Source organism: Sceloporus occidentalis, unplaced genomic scaffold, assembly GCF_023333645.1.
Source record: "Sceloporus occidentalis isolate IW3139 unplaced genomic scaffold, rSceOcc1.0.p SCAF_4, whole genome shotgun sequence".
Lineage (NCBI taxonomy): Eukaryota > Metazoa > Chordata > Lepidosauria > Squamata > Phrynosomatidae > Sceloporus > Sceloporus occidentalis.
The window spans coordinates 195,205,621-195,220,790 of NW_028316984.1; the positions used below are offsets into that span (position 1 = coordinate 195,205,621).

At 40.7% G+C, this 15,170-nt stretch overlaps 1 protein-coding gene across 1 annotated transcript in view; it reads right to left on the minus strand.

Moving 5' to 3' along the window:
• The window catches only part of LRRC9 (leucine rich repeat containing 9), a 94,866-nt gene that overhangs the window by 44,579 nt on the left and 35,117 nt on the right, over positions 1 to 15,170 (minus strand). Inside the window, exons 16-20 of the mRNA XM_089522792.1 lie at positions 12,291 to 12,416; positions 9,913 to 10,044; positions 5,878 to 6,055; positions 2,960 to 3,180; positions 1,138 to 1,260 (exon numbers count right to left, since the gene is read on the minus strand). Of these exons, the coding sequence (XP_089378918.1) occupies positions 1,138 to 1,260; positions 2,960 to 3,180; positions 5,878 to 6,055; positions 9,913 to 10,044; positions 12,291 to 12,416 (780 nt within the window). The remainder of the gene's footprint in view (positions 1 to 1,137; positions 1,261 to 2,959; positions 3,181 to 5,877; positions 6,056 to 9,912; positions 10,045 to 12,290; positions 12,417 to 15,170) is intronic.

Genomic DNA, 15,170 nt, shown 5'->3' on the forward strand with positions numbered 1-15,170 from the left:
CAATTTGTGGTCTATTTGGACTCCTAGATCTCTTTCACACATAGTCTCGTTAAGCCAGGTGTTCCCCATCCTATATCTATGCATTTCATTTTTCCACCCTGAGTGCAGTACCTTACATTTCTAGGTGCTGAAATTCACTTTGTTAGCTTTGGCCCAGCTTTGTAACCTATTAAGGTCTTCTTGAATTAAAAGGAGAGTGAAGATAGGAGGAAGAAACATCAACAATCTAAAATATGCAAATGACGCCATACTACTAGTGGAAAACATCAAGGGCTTGGAACAATTAGTAAAAAAGGCCAAAAGAAGAGAGTGCAAAGGCAGGCTTAATGCTGAACTTAAAAGAAAACAAAAAATAATGACCGCAGAGAATTTACATAAATTCAACCTAGATAATGAAGAAATCAAAGTATTTAAAAATTTCCCATACCTTGGACCAAACACTGATCAGAATAGAGACTGCAGTCAAGAAATCAGAAGACTAGGAATGGGAAGGGCAGATATGAAGGAACTAGACAAGGTCCTAAAGCATAAATGTATACAAATGAACACTGAAGTCAGAATTGTGCAAGCCATGGTATTCCCCATCATCATGTACGGATGTGAGAGCTGGAAGAAAGCTGACAGAAAGAAAACAAACTCATTTGAGGTGTGGTGCTGGAGAAGAGTGCTGAGGATACCATGGGTGGCCAAAAAGGCAAACAAATGGGTCCTTGAACAGATCAAGCTTGAACTCTCCCTGGAAGCCAAGATGTTCAAACTGAGTCTGCCATACTTTGACTACATCATGAATAGGCATGACTGATTAGAAAAAACAATAATGCTAGGAAAGGTAGAAAGCAGTAGAAAAAGGAGAAAACCACATGCCAGATGGCTAGACTCAACCAGGGAGGTCACTGGCCTGAACCTGCAAGATTTGAGCAGAGTGGAAGAGAACAGGGAGTCTTGGAGATGTGTCATTCACAGGGTCACCATGAGTCATTGATTCAAAGACAGTTAACAACAAAACAACAAAGACTTCTACAAAATTTGTAGAGATTTCTGGCTGCTGAACTGGAATCTGGCACTGTATCTGTACTCTGCTTGGTATGTGTAGTCTTAGAAAAAAATGGAACTTTTATTGTTGTCATTTTAACTTACCACAGCAGTGCCATCCAAGGCTTTCAGAGATGGAATATGAAATATAACAAAGAGGCGATAGTTTTCCTGCTTCCAAACAATCAGATTTCCGTACATGTCCAGGATGAGCAGGTTATTTAGCCCCTAACAAATAAAACGCCAGCTGTCAATAATCTTAATTAACCTGACAATTAACATTTCCCGCCCTCCCCACCCTCGCACACAGATGGAGAGCCAAAAATAATGAGATTTTTGTAGAGAGATAATTAAATCTTTGAAAGAATGTCTTAATTCCCCTAGGTGAATTGATCTCTATGATTTGCTTCTTCCTTTTAGAGAGAGGAGCAATAGCAGATGAACAAAAACTAAAATCTGTACCTAATCTCTTAGCCAGGGGAAATGCTAGGTAGAGGAATGCAGTACAGCAATTAGGCAATTATTGTGAACACAGCTTTATTCAAAAATAGCATCAACTAAGGATAGTATGTCTCCTCTGAATGAATGCCTTGAGGAGTAATTGATGGGGTGAGGAAAAACAAATTGAAACTGAATCCAGACAAAATGGCGGTGCTTAAGGATCCTAACCTGGGGCTGGAAGAGTGTCAGCCAGTCCTGGATGAGGTTACACTCCTCCTGAATTACTGGGTTTACAGCTTTGGGTTTTTTGGATCCATTACCCCAAATGACAACCAAGATACGTAGATGTGAAGGCCAGGAGTGTTTATTATCAGCTTTGACTGATACACCAGCTGTACTCATACCTAATGCTGGAGAACTTAAAGATGGTAGTGCACATGCTGGTAACATTAAGGCTGGATTTTTACAATTTGCTGTACATTGGGCTACTTCTATACCAAGCTCAAAAACTTCAATTAGTGCAAAATGTGACAGTCCCATTGATTACTGGTGCATCTAGGAGTGATAATTTTACATCTATATTAAAATCACTTTATTGGCTGCCAATTAGTTCCCATGTAGATTGTTATCTTTGAAGCCTTATACAAGGTTTAAGTTGAGGTTACCTACTGGATCACTTTCTTCCGTCTACTGGTAATTCTACCCCATACATTAAATTCCTCTGGGAGACATCTACTTCAATCAATCAGGACCAGGCTGGCAACTGTTAACCAGCCACCCTCAAATTGTGGAATGACCTGCCAGAAGAGATTCCACAGCTGAATATGCTGTTTTGAGTTTAAAACAGCATTAAAGACTAATCTTTTCCAGCAAGCCTATCCAGAAGGTTTTTAAATTATGAATTGTTTTTAATATGTCTGCTTTTCAAAATGGAAGTTATGCTCCTTGAACTGATTATAATTGGTCCGTTAATTGTATTTAAATTAGTGTTTGTGTTTTTAACTATGTAATGTATCTATTTGTTGCTGTATTTTAATCTGTTGTTCCCACTTTGAACTACAGGGAGTAGGTGAGAAATAATGATGATGACGACGAGAGAGCCATTGTGGTATAGTGATTTAAGTGTTGGATCAAAACCAGGGTTCAATTCTCTGCTTGGTCATGGAAACCCACTGGTGACCTTAGGCAAATCACACACTCTCCACTTCAGAACACCCCATGACAGCTACGCCTTACGGTCATCATAGGTTGGAAATGATTTGAAGACACACAACAACAACAACAAATAATAATAATAATAATAATAACACTGTACTAAAATAAATGGTATTTTATACTGTTCTGCCCAAAGATTTATATCCCAACAAGCGTTTGTGTGGGGTGAAGCTCATCTGTCTAGCTCACCTTTCTTTAAAATGATGCTACACTCACATGCTTTTTTTTTTTTTTTTGCTCAGGACACCTCAGTAACCCAGCCATCACTTACCTTCAACTGATATATTTCTTGGTTGGAAGACACATAATTATTGCTTATGTAGAGTTCAATAAGCGTATAGGCTTTCTGCAAGCCCACCAGTGATGTGATCCGGTTGTTCTCAAGAGAGAGGTAATGGAGATGTGATAGGTTATCAAAAACATTCCTGTCCAGGATGGTGAGGTGATTGTTGTTGGCACTGAGTCGCTTGAGTTTGGAGAGTTTTGAAATGCCTGGGGGAAATGAAAGTAAGAACACTTCTGAAAAGTGGCTGCAGAGCTCTGAGACAAGAGCATAGGGGTGAGAAGGTAAATATGGGATGATCCTAAGTTTCTGACTCTGCCATGGTAGGTCAGTTCACAGATCAGTACAAAGGTTTACTTGGACTCTATTTATTGGATGCTGTTCCACCCAAAAGTCTTCAAAGAGGTTTACAATAACAAAACATTGTAAGAACATAAAACAAAAAATAAGAACAATGACATACACTGGCAAACTTCAAACCAAGAATAAAAACCAATGACTGAGAGCCAGGCAGTAGAAATCATTCAAGGCAAAAATTACTTAATAAAAACAGAAGAATAGTTCAATGAACACAATGGCTTAGTGAAGTATCTCCAGTATGTGTTGTTAATTGGAGGAAGTCCCATAATTTGGGAGCCACTACTAGAAAAGACCCTTTGGTCCCAGATGTTTATCCATTTCTTGATCCAAGACAATATTTCAGAATCCCCACAGTCATTCCAGAATTATTCACCCCAAGACAGTGGTAGGAATAATGCTGCCTTGCAGATGTCAGTAAACTGCAAGACCCAGATGCTTTGGCCAGCATAACAATGGTGAGGAATGCTAGGAATTGCAGGTCTGATCTGAAGACGGGGGAGGGGAATTCCAGAAAAAAAGAGAGCCTACATCTGGCTATATGTGAGGTAGATGGGAATTATGAAATTACTATACACATGTATAAGTCTAAAAATTTGAGTCCAAAAATCGACCCCAAAAAACTGGGTTGATTTATCCACAGACCAATGTATATAAGTAAGTAAGTACATGCATGTAAGTATATACATATGTAAGGGGCTCAGCAGACCACCCCTTTGGAGCAGACTGCAGCTGCCCCTTTCCTTGCGGGACTGGGGCCCTGGCATCTACACACTGCGGCCTCGATCTGGCCCTTTTGCGCTGAAGAAAAAGCACCCTAGCTGTGGCAGCAGTGTCTTTTTGCCGTTTCTTCAGCTCAGCACAATCCGGCGTGGAGGTGGAGTTAGGGCATCCAGCATGCAGTTGCCACACCCCAGTTCTGCCCCCACGCTAGCTCTATATTCTTGTCTGCAGAGACTCTCAGTACTGTACAGAACCATCACAATCTCTGAGCAGAGCGGCGAAAGGCAAGAATTTAGTCTGTCCTGGGAGCATCTAAAAGAAGCACTGACCCCCTCCTCCCACCCATCCATCCAGCCTTTAGGGTAAGCATGAACCATTATGCCTGCCAGAATTTTGTAAGTTCTTTGGCATTGTTTTTCCTTTGCTGCATCCTTTGCATCCTTGTTACATGCCGCTAAGTTTTACTCTTGATTTATCCATGGGTAATAGCAAATCCATAATTTTGGGCCCAAACTTGCCCTCATTTTATACATGAGGTTGACTTATAGTCAAATATATACAGTACGCTTGACATTTATTAATTTAGATTCATATTTCTAAGAGCCCTATATCTCTGAATATGACATCAAGTCATTATTAACCATAACTTGCAAAATATGGAGTAAGGTCAGATGATGATCTCACATAGGCAGGTTCATATGAGAAAAGATGGTTCTTAAGAATTCCTGGGCTTAAATCATATCAGGATGGGCAACCTTGCTTTTTTTCTACATTACTTCAGGGTTAATCTATTGCAAAGTCCATGCTGTTGATGAACAGGATTGAAATCTATGATGGACAAGATCAGAGCCAAAATCTGGAAAGCCAGTTCTCTCTCTCTCTCTCTCTCTCTCTCTCTCTCAAAATTTCTTCTGTGGTGTCTTCCCTGATCCATATCTCTCTTTCTTCTCCTTGTTTACCTCCTGGCTTCTGGAGAAAGGACAAATTGCTCTTGTTGTGGTCTGAATGTATTGGTTGGAGAGAGCTTTTGTAATTAAATCAAGACTACATAAAACAGGTTGAGGGCTACATGTAGCTCCAGAGGTGCAGACTGCTGGCTCTAGGTATAAGGTTTTATAGACAGGACTTTGAATTGTATCCAGAAGGCAATGTAGACCAGTGCTACTCAAGATGGTGGTCCCTGTACCAGTACTGATCTATGAGCACTGGCTGCCAGTCCCTGATGAATTTCTGGGGAAGGAAGAAACAATTGTAGGCAATAGGCACTAATATGGCATCAGTCCTTACATCGACAAAGAATGATTTCAATTCCCACACTTCAGAAAGCATGATAAGCACTGACATGGACTAAATTACAACTGTGTAACACTGGTTATATAAATATGGAACCCTAAAACCAGTCTGGCTGCTCCATTTCATATCACTCAACGTTTCTGAAGATCCCTTTTCAAGTGCAGCCCTAAATAAACTGTATTGCAGTTAACTGAGAGAAAGAAAGAAGTTGCATCTGTGGAAGTAGACTTACGTCTATGAAAGACTAAGCTAACATCTTCTTTTTTTCTCTCAGTTAGTCTCAAGTTACAGGAGCCTTTTGCATACTGATCCAGACTATGTTTTTGAATTCTACCTGCCCTACAGTTGTTCATCTTCAATGTGACAAAGAAACAGCCTTTTCTAGGAAAGGGCACAGCTGTCCTGCAGCAACTGCAGCTGTGCAGAAGTGCTTTTCGCTGCAGCCATTTAGAAGCAACATCAGGCCCAGGAGCGACTCTCCACCACCATCCCAATACAAATGTCTGGAAAGAGCACACAAATAAATACATTACCCTCCAGGTTTGTGATGCAGTTCCCATCTACAGTGAGCTCCTCCAGGTTACGGCAGCACTCCAGCCCATCTATTTTAGTGAGATCATTGTTGCTAAATGATGCCCACTTCAAATTCTCCAATTTTTCTAAACTGCTGATTTTACAGAGATGTTGTCCATCCAGGTCTAACACAGTAATCTGGTTGAAAGGAGGGGGAAAATACCACTTGGTTATTAACATTATTATACAGTCACTCCACCATACCCATGGATTCAACCATCCATGCATTGAAAATATTCCCCAAAAAACATAAATTCAAAAAAGCAAAGCTTATTTTTGCCATTTTATGTAAGGGGCATTTTACTATGCCATTGTATTTAATAAGACATGAGCAACCATGGATTTTGGTATCCATGTGGGGTCCTGGAACCAAACCCCAGCGGATACAAAGGGCCCGCTGTACAGATATGGTAAAAGAAGAAAGCCAGTGTGGAGCAGTGTTTTGAGTGTTGGACTAGAATTGTGTGAAACTAGAATTCGAATCCTTGCTTAACCACAGAAACCCACTGGGTGACCTTTGGTAAATCACATTCTAAGAGGAAGCCAATGGCAAACTTCACTTGAATAAACCTTGCCAAGAAAACCTGATTAAAGGGTGCCATAAACTGGAGTAAAATTGAAGAGACATAACAACAAAAACAAACAGGAAAGGAGAGATGAATAATTGTGGTTTGTTTCCTGCTAAAAGAGTAGTTGAGAGGCAGCATGATTTAGTAGTTTCCGTGTTGCACTAGGACCTTAGGAGAGCAAGGTTTGAATTCTGGCTTGGTCACGGAAACCACTGGGTGACTCTGGGTAGGTCACACACTCTCAGCCTCAGAGGATGGCAATGACAAATCCTCTCTGACCCTCTGCCAAGAAAACCCCATCATAGTTTTGCCTTAGGGTTGCCATAAACTGGGAATGACTTGAAGACACACAGAAACAGCAATGGAGTATTTGGAAGGGTATAGCAAAGGGATTCCCATTTGTGACCTGCACAGCCAAATGCAATCCATGAGAGATGCATGGATACCCATGGCAGGGGGTTGGACCGGATGGCCCTTGTGGTCTCTTCCAACTCTACAAGTGTATGACAAGGAGGAAGTGACAGGCAAATGGCAGAGATCACAAATTAGGACCTTTTCTAGTTCTTTCATAGCTGCCCTTTCCATTCCTAGTCTTCTTGTGATTTCTTGACTGCATTCTCCTCCCTGAACGATGTTTGAGCCAAGATACAGAAACTTTTACTATTTCTTCTTCCTCATCATCTAGGCTGAATGTATGTAGTTTTTCTGTGGTCTTTATAGTATTTCTCTAATACTAACAGAATAATATTTCCCCTTCAGGATTCTCATTTTGTGGAGGTGGAGCATGAGAGAGAAAAGGACTTGCAAAGGTCCATCCAGTACATAACTGACAGAGTTTGGATCTTTATCCACCTCTCTGAAGCATCTCTCTAAATCATAAATAACTGCTTAAGGATTTTTCATTTTGTCTCTTGCTCTGATGAAGCTGGTTTTTGTTTGTTTGTTTTTTTACAAAAATATGTCCTTCCTTAACAGGAATCACCTTTGGCATTGATGTCACACAGCATAACATTGACACCATTGGCTGAAACGTTTGCTTCTCTTGGCAGTTTCTGTAAATGAGTTTTCCCTTAATGTATGAAGATCAGAACGCTATGCTCATCTGTGCAAACGTGTCTTCCTCTAGCAATGCTATGCACCACAAAACAAATCAGTCTGACAGAGGGGCTTTTAACCTTTTCTTCTTGGCAGATTAACATGATTCTGGATGATGGATCACAACACTACAGATCATGACAGCGTAGGGTGCCTGAGGATCTACCAACTGCATTGTTCAATGGAACATCTTACAGAATGCACGAGAAATCATGGCTGGTCATCATTCATGATGATAGCTAGAAATACTTTCCAAGCATTTTGCACTGGAATGAGATGAACTAACTTGATTGTTTTGAAAGTAGCTGCTCATTTCTTGGTTCAAGGGATCATGGATCAGACTGGAAGGAAAGAACAGTACTTTATAACCTCAGAGTGCTCATCTATTTAACATTTTCCATTTAATGTGCATGTGTGTGCATGTGCCTTCAAGTCACCTGTTGAATTCCAGGGTTTTCTAGTATTAGCAAGGAATATTTAGAGGTGGTTGTTTCCTCTCTCTGAAATACAGCCCACAGTACCTGGTACTGATTCCCATCCAAGGACTAACTAATGTGCTGAAAATTTATGTGCTTTGTTTCTTTATTTATGTGCTTTGTTTATTTATTTAAAGTATTTCTGTATTGTCTTCCCGCCCTGAAGGGCTCTCCGTGTGAAGAGCAAATAAAACCAATTAAAACAATACAAAAGATTAAAATATTTTAAAATCTCATTAAAATATTCCTTTTTAAAGACTCCTAAAAGCAATCTTAGTTTTGAAACAGTTAAAATAAGCATTTCAAGCACTGAATGCCATGTGGAACAGCACTGTTTCAGCTGCCTGCTTGAAGCTGAAAAGAGACGGGCCAGCTTAAATTCCTTGGGAAGGGAATTATAGTTCAGGTACAGAGAAAGCCCCGCCCCGTTACATGTACCCACCTACCCAACTGCATGAGGTGCTGGGACATGCAACAGAGCTTTCCTGAGTATCTCAAATTTCTGGCAGGCTCATCTGGGCAATTTTTTAGGATCAGACAGTATCTGATGCCTTTAAGCGGTAGAATTCAAAGTGTTTGCCTGTAGAATTGGTATGCAGAGAGACTTTGTAGCACCTTTGAGAGTAACTGAAAGCAAGAAGTTGGCAGCATGAGTTTTTGTAGACTGAAGTCTACTCCCTCAGATGCCAACTTCTTTCTTTCATTTAGTCTCAAAGGTGCTACAAGATCTTTCAAGATACTGATGACTTTAAGATATAACACTATGGTTTTTCAGTTTCATAATTCATATTTATAAATTAGTTTTCTTAAGTGCCACTTTTGTCATTTTTTCCAACAACATAATTACATTTTAAAACTGTTAGGGGTGAGACTTACCAAGACAATGTGCCAATTGATGACAAAAATGATGACAAAACAATGACAATAAAACAGATCAGGGAAAAACAAGAGAAAACCAGTACTAAAATTAGCAGGGAGGAGAATAAAACAGCACTAGAACCTGTTGCTAACATGTCCAAGCATTTTGGGAGGAAGAGTGATATATAACTGTTCTAGATTTAATATACGGCTCAGGCTCAAGTTGTTTGAAGGACTGTATATTCCCATATGAGTCTGCCTAAGCTTTAAGATCTACACAGTGGAGGTACTTCTCCATGTCCCATCACTTTCATAGATATATTTGATGAGAACTAAGAGAAGGTCTTCTTGGTGGCTGCTCCCACATTTTGGAATTCCCACCCTACAGGAACTAGGATATTTATATATTTTTAATCTTTATTTTTCTGTTTTCAACTATAGTTTTCAACTATGGCTGCATCTGAACTGCAGAAATAATCCAGTTTGATACTATTAACTGCTATGGCTCAGTGCTATGAAATTCTGGGAATGGTAGTTTTGTAAGATATTTAGCCTTCTTTGTTAGAGAGCTCTGCTGCCACAATAAACTACAATTCCCAGAATTGCATTGCAATAAACCATGACAGTTAAAGTGGTGGTGTTCTGCAATATGGATGCAGCCTAAGGTGTTTTTATTGTTTTTCTGCCTTTTTGTAAGCTGCCTTGATTCCATCCTGGGAAAAAAGGGGAAATAAATTAATAGATGGATGGATAAACAGAGGTGAAGGAACCAGTAGCAATAGGTGAACATGATTAACAGCACCTTTGGATCTCAATCAACATCCCACATCCTTTACTAGCCAAGCAGATACTCCCAAACTGTTGATGTGGATACAAAATTATAACAGAATCCCATGGCAAATTGAAATCCTCACAAGCAGATATCTAAACTGAAACTGAAAATGAGGCCTTCTAACTTAATGACAAGTGCATGCCATTTGATAAAGTTCCGCTTTACCATAGAAAACCAGTTGTTCTGAAACAAGTCCACTCTGTTCTTGCTAATCTGGTTTAGGATTTTGGCATAAGGAAGGATGCTAAGTACGCGCAGCTTTTCTTGGTCTGTCCGTGAATGCTCCACTAGAGACACCTGGAGAAATGAAACCAGAAGATTGAAGGACACAACAAATTAAAATTGAAGGCACACTTTGCAGCCAAAACTCTTGATGTAATTCATGTCTGGAAAAAGAGGAAACCATTTATTTTCCTCACTTGAACAGGCTCATTTCATACATTTCTGAAGAACATAAGCACCAGTTACAATTCCAATTTGTTTCCAAACTCAATTCAAGCTGTCACAAGCATGGTTGGTGGGGACACGAGAGAGGGCCTTCTTAATGACTACCTCTAAACTCTGGAACTCCCTTCCCAGAGAGTTCAGAATGGCCCCCTTCCTGTTGTTCTTCCATTGCCAGGCAATGGAGGCTTTTAAAATGGAAAGTTTTTAAAGAATAGCTGAAAGTGCTATACTGTTTTACACAGAACTGTTTTAATTTTATCTTTTTAACTGTACTTTAAGATCATTTTAATATTGTCAACTGTTTAATTCTATTTTAATGTTGACTTTTAAAATGTTTTTAGCTATATAGTTTTTTAAAATTATAAGCTTACTTGAGTTTCAATACTGGAAAAACAATGGGATCACCATCATCATCATGGTGTTTCTTTTGACCTACAAAGACCAAAATGCCTTCAGTCTGGACAGCCTGAAAGACAATCTCTTCACATAGGATGAACCAACCTATCATGGAGTTTTCTAAGCAAGATTTCTTCAAAGAAAATTTGCCTTTGCCTTCTTCTGAGTCTGAGAGCATGTGACTTACCCAAGGTCACCCAGTGGATTTCATGGCCAAGCTAGGAATCGAACCATGGTCTCCAGAATCACAGTCCAACACTCAAACCACTATGCCATGCTGGCTACCAAAGTTTCAGATTTTCAAGCAGAGGACCTGTAGGGTGTCATACCAACCTGGGAAAGTAGGAAGTGTGAGTTAATGAGACCAGCTTTCTCAACCATGGAACGTCTTCATGGAAGAGATTAAGTTCCTTGCTGTTGAGTAATGGGCAGTCAAAACCTTTCCATCCATCATGCAGCCTGGGGGGCCACACACAGCCCAGGGGAGCTCCCATGCAGTCTTGTATTCAACCACATGATGGGTCCGAAACCCTTGAGCTCACTCACTAAGCAATGGATAGTCAACCATCAAAGTAAAAAGTGAGGAGAAGGGCTAAATGTGTGTTTGCTTATGGGAAAAATAGTTGCTCTAGAGAACAAGCTCTGAGAAAGCACAACTGCTTATGCAACAATTTTTACACTGACATGTTGCCCCAATAGAGCCATCATGGTGTAGTGGTTTGAGCACTGGAGAACACGGTTTGAATTTTCCTGCTCAGCCATGGAAACCCACTGGGTGACCTTGGGCAAGACACACTTTCTCAGCCTCAGTGGAGGGCAAAGGCAAACACCCTCTGTACAAATCTTGCCAACAGAACCCTGTGATAGGTTTGCCTTAGTGTCTGACTTGAAGGCACATAACTTGAAGGAAACAACTTGAAGGCATACAAGAACAATGAATGCCTCAACATGATTCCAGTCTTTGTTTTTTCCCTTATCTCCTATTTTGGCACCATCAGGCCTGAGGACATGCTCTGGAGACCTGAAAGTTTGAATTATTACTTTGGTAATACTTTAGTGGTCCTAATAAAAAGTATTACTTTGTAATGCCAAAAATATTATTTCTGTCTACAACTGAATTATACATCTAATTATCTGATGAGATTTGGTAAATTGCAATTTTGGAAGCTGCCTTGTGTGAGCATTCCCAAGAAAGCAGCCAAAAAGAAATTTCAATAAATAAATTATGAGGTATGTGTTTAACCATCTGAAATGAGCTACTCTGTTGAGCATAGCTGAGTTTCCATAAATGCTCCCTGACTAGCCATAAAACAGTAAGTGTTCTCTGACTGGCCATAAAAGAGTAACCTGCCTAATTAATCTTTCTCATACACAATGTTTAAAGTGAGCAATACCAATGCAGGAATGACAGAATTATGAATGATGAGATACAGACCAATTCTTTCAAACATTGCTGACAAAGAACAGTACATCAAATAACCGTTGCTTATCAATGTGCCATTCAGAGCACAACAATATGAGAATGTCTTCTGCATCATCATCATCAATTATTATTATTAGTAGTAGTAGTAGTATTTGTAATAGTAGTGGTAGTAGTAGAAGCAAGAGCAGTAGTAGATGATTTCATATCATCTCAATAGATATACTCAATCAGTATAAAATTATTGTCACAGGAAACAAAACAAACCAGATCACCAAACCTGAGTGATTTTTGAGTCCGCCATAAACTGAACTGCAGCTGCTGCCTCATCCTCAGTAATGAGAATTCCATCAAGGTGCGTCAAAGCCTTCAGCTGGCCGATCACTCTCAACCGCACAGAGGCTGGCTTGGGGAGAAGACAAAGTGAAACAGAATGGGATATTTGATAATGCCAAGGTGAATCCAGAATTTTGAACCTTTACTTTTTCAGATTACAAGCTCCCAAATCCCCTAGCCATCTTATAGTAAGGCAGCCTCGCTGGGGGATTCTGGGAGTTTTAGGTTAAAAAATGTTCAGGCTCTGGCAAACCCTCTTCCAATGAAGCCAGTTTAGCCCCTGTGATGACTGCCACCTGTCAAACTAAAACTTTTTAATTAATCAAAGAATGGAAAAGGCTGTAGAGCCAGCATAGTGTAGTGATTTGAGGGTTGGCCTACAACTCTTGAGGCCAGGTTTCGATTCCCCACTCAGCCACGAAAGCCACTGGGTGACCTCAAACAAGTCACATGCTCCCAGCCTCAGGGGAAGGCAATGGTAAACCTCCCCTATATAAATATTGCCAAGAAAACCATATGATAGGTTCACCTTGGAGTTGCCATAAATCAGAAATGACATGAAGGTACACAACAACAACAACAACAACAGTAGCAGCAGCAGCAACATGTGAACACCAAGCTATTCTAGCCTGAAGGAAGATTAACCCCACTCAGCTCCTTTTTCAAGAAACCACACTCTCTCTCTGGCCATAGGAAGTCAAGAACCATCTTTCTTCTCAATCCTCCCCCTTCTTCTGCTTTATATGGTGGCTCCATGGTGTCTGTACATTACTTACTTTGCCAACAAGCCGGCTCAGGAGTAAGCTTAAAACTAAGTCAAGGGGATCATTTCCAACTTGCACCATCTATTCCAGTCTAGCTAATGAGAGGGCCAAACCATTGTCACCTTTACATCTGCTTCTCCCAAACTCTTCTCTGCTTGGTACGTGACCTACTTCCATCTCCACAACCCCTGAATACACCCAGTCCTGTTTAATTTCAGGACCGTTTCTAAACTTCTTACACCATCAGTTGCCTCGGGATGGCTTTACTTTAACTAATGCTACCCAATCTGGTGGGAATACATTGTCCTGTGCATTCACACATTTAAAACTATTGCACTAATTGTCCCTGTCCCTGGAGATGTCTGATCTGGCCCTAGTGGTATAGGCCTGGGTTACATCCCCTTTGGATTGCTGTAACATAGGGCTCGAACAGACAGGCCAAAATAAAACTGCTTTGGGTCACTTTGGAGGTATGCTGTTTAAATGACACACACATCTTAAGAGGCCAGAAGCTGCACCAAAGCTGCGCTCCAATCCTTAGAACTGGAGCATGGCTTTGGCGCAGCTTCCGTCCTCTTAGGATGCACGCATCATTTAAACAACATAACTCCGAAGTGACCCGAAGCCACTTTATTTTGGCCTGTCTGTGTGGGCCCATACTCTGCTCATAGGAACAGAATCTAATCATTTGAAATGTGATGCTGGAGAAGAGTTTTGCAGATACTATAGATTGCCAAAAAGACAAATAAATGAGTCCTAATGCAAATCAAGCCTGAACTCTCCCTAGAAGCCAAGATAACCAAGCCAAGGCAGTTGTAATTTGGACTTATCATGAGAAGACATGACTCATTAGAAAAGACAGTGACCCTTGACCAGATTCTAATGACTCATTTGACAAGACAACAATGCTTGGCATGTCTATCCACCTATGATTGAGCAGCAGAAGAGGAAGACTGCATCACAGGTGGATAGACTCAATCAAGGAAGCCACAACACTGAGTATGCAAGACTTGAGCAGGGCTGTGGATGATAGGGTGACTTGGGGCCTGAGCAGATGGGCAGGATACCATGGGCTAAGCCTCTGGTAGCCTGTCCCTGGTCAATCCCCAGGCCAGTGCAACAACAAGCAGCTGTTTACAAGTCTGCTTGCTGCAATTTCATGGAGCCCCTGCTGCTGTGCACTCCTTACTTGCCGACGCCATAGTATCTTCTCTGAAATGCCCCATTGTGGCCCATAAGATTAGAAACAGGGTGCCTGGCTACACCCACGTGGATAGATACCCCCATCTGATATCACAGGCTGTGATGGGGGCCTTCAGAAAAGATGGAGTGGCAGAGGCTGTAAGTGGCAAGTAAGTGGCTATGGTGAGTGCCAGCTGTTGCTGAAGAGTTTTCAAGTACCTCCGGGTTAAACAGACGGTGTTTTTGTCCCACACTTTGGACCACAATTGGTTCAGGACTGCTGGATCAGCATCCAGACTGACCGATCTCGATCTAAGGCGATTGGCCTGTATCATCTGTATAGGATAGCATGAAGCCAGGGGAACATGAGCATTTTGGCCTGTGTGTACAGGCCCTTGGAGGTCTCTCATTCATAGTGTTGACTTAAGTTAACAAGTCAACATACTGTAAGTCAAAGTTGACATGACAACAGTTATATTGTATTGTATGTGTATTGTATGGTTATCTTTTAACCATTAAGTAATATGTTGGATCTAATCGTTATATTGGTTAGAGAATTTTAATTATATGTATGGTGATTTTTTAGTCTGTAACCCCACTTCGATCCAACTGAGAGAGGCAGGGAAACACAAATAAATATTTTATTATTTATTATTATTTTTATAATGTGTATGGAAATTTCAGTGGACCAAGATACTACACGCCGACTGTTGACTAGAGCTTGTTACAGAAAGAACAGAAACTCCTTCTTACAACTTCATTGGCTACTAATTATTTCAGGAATAATTCAAAGTACTGCTTATGACCCAGAATGCTCTATATAGCTCAGGTCCAGACCACCGCTCCTTCCTCCTGATGCATGTGGGAATGTATTTTTT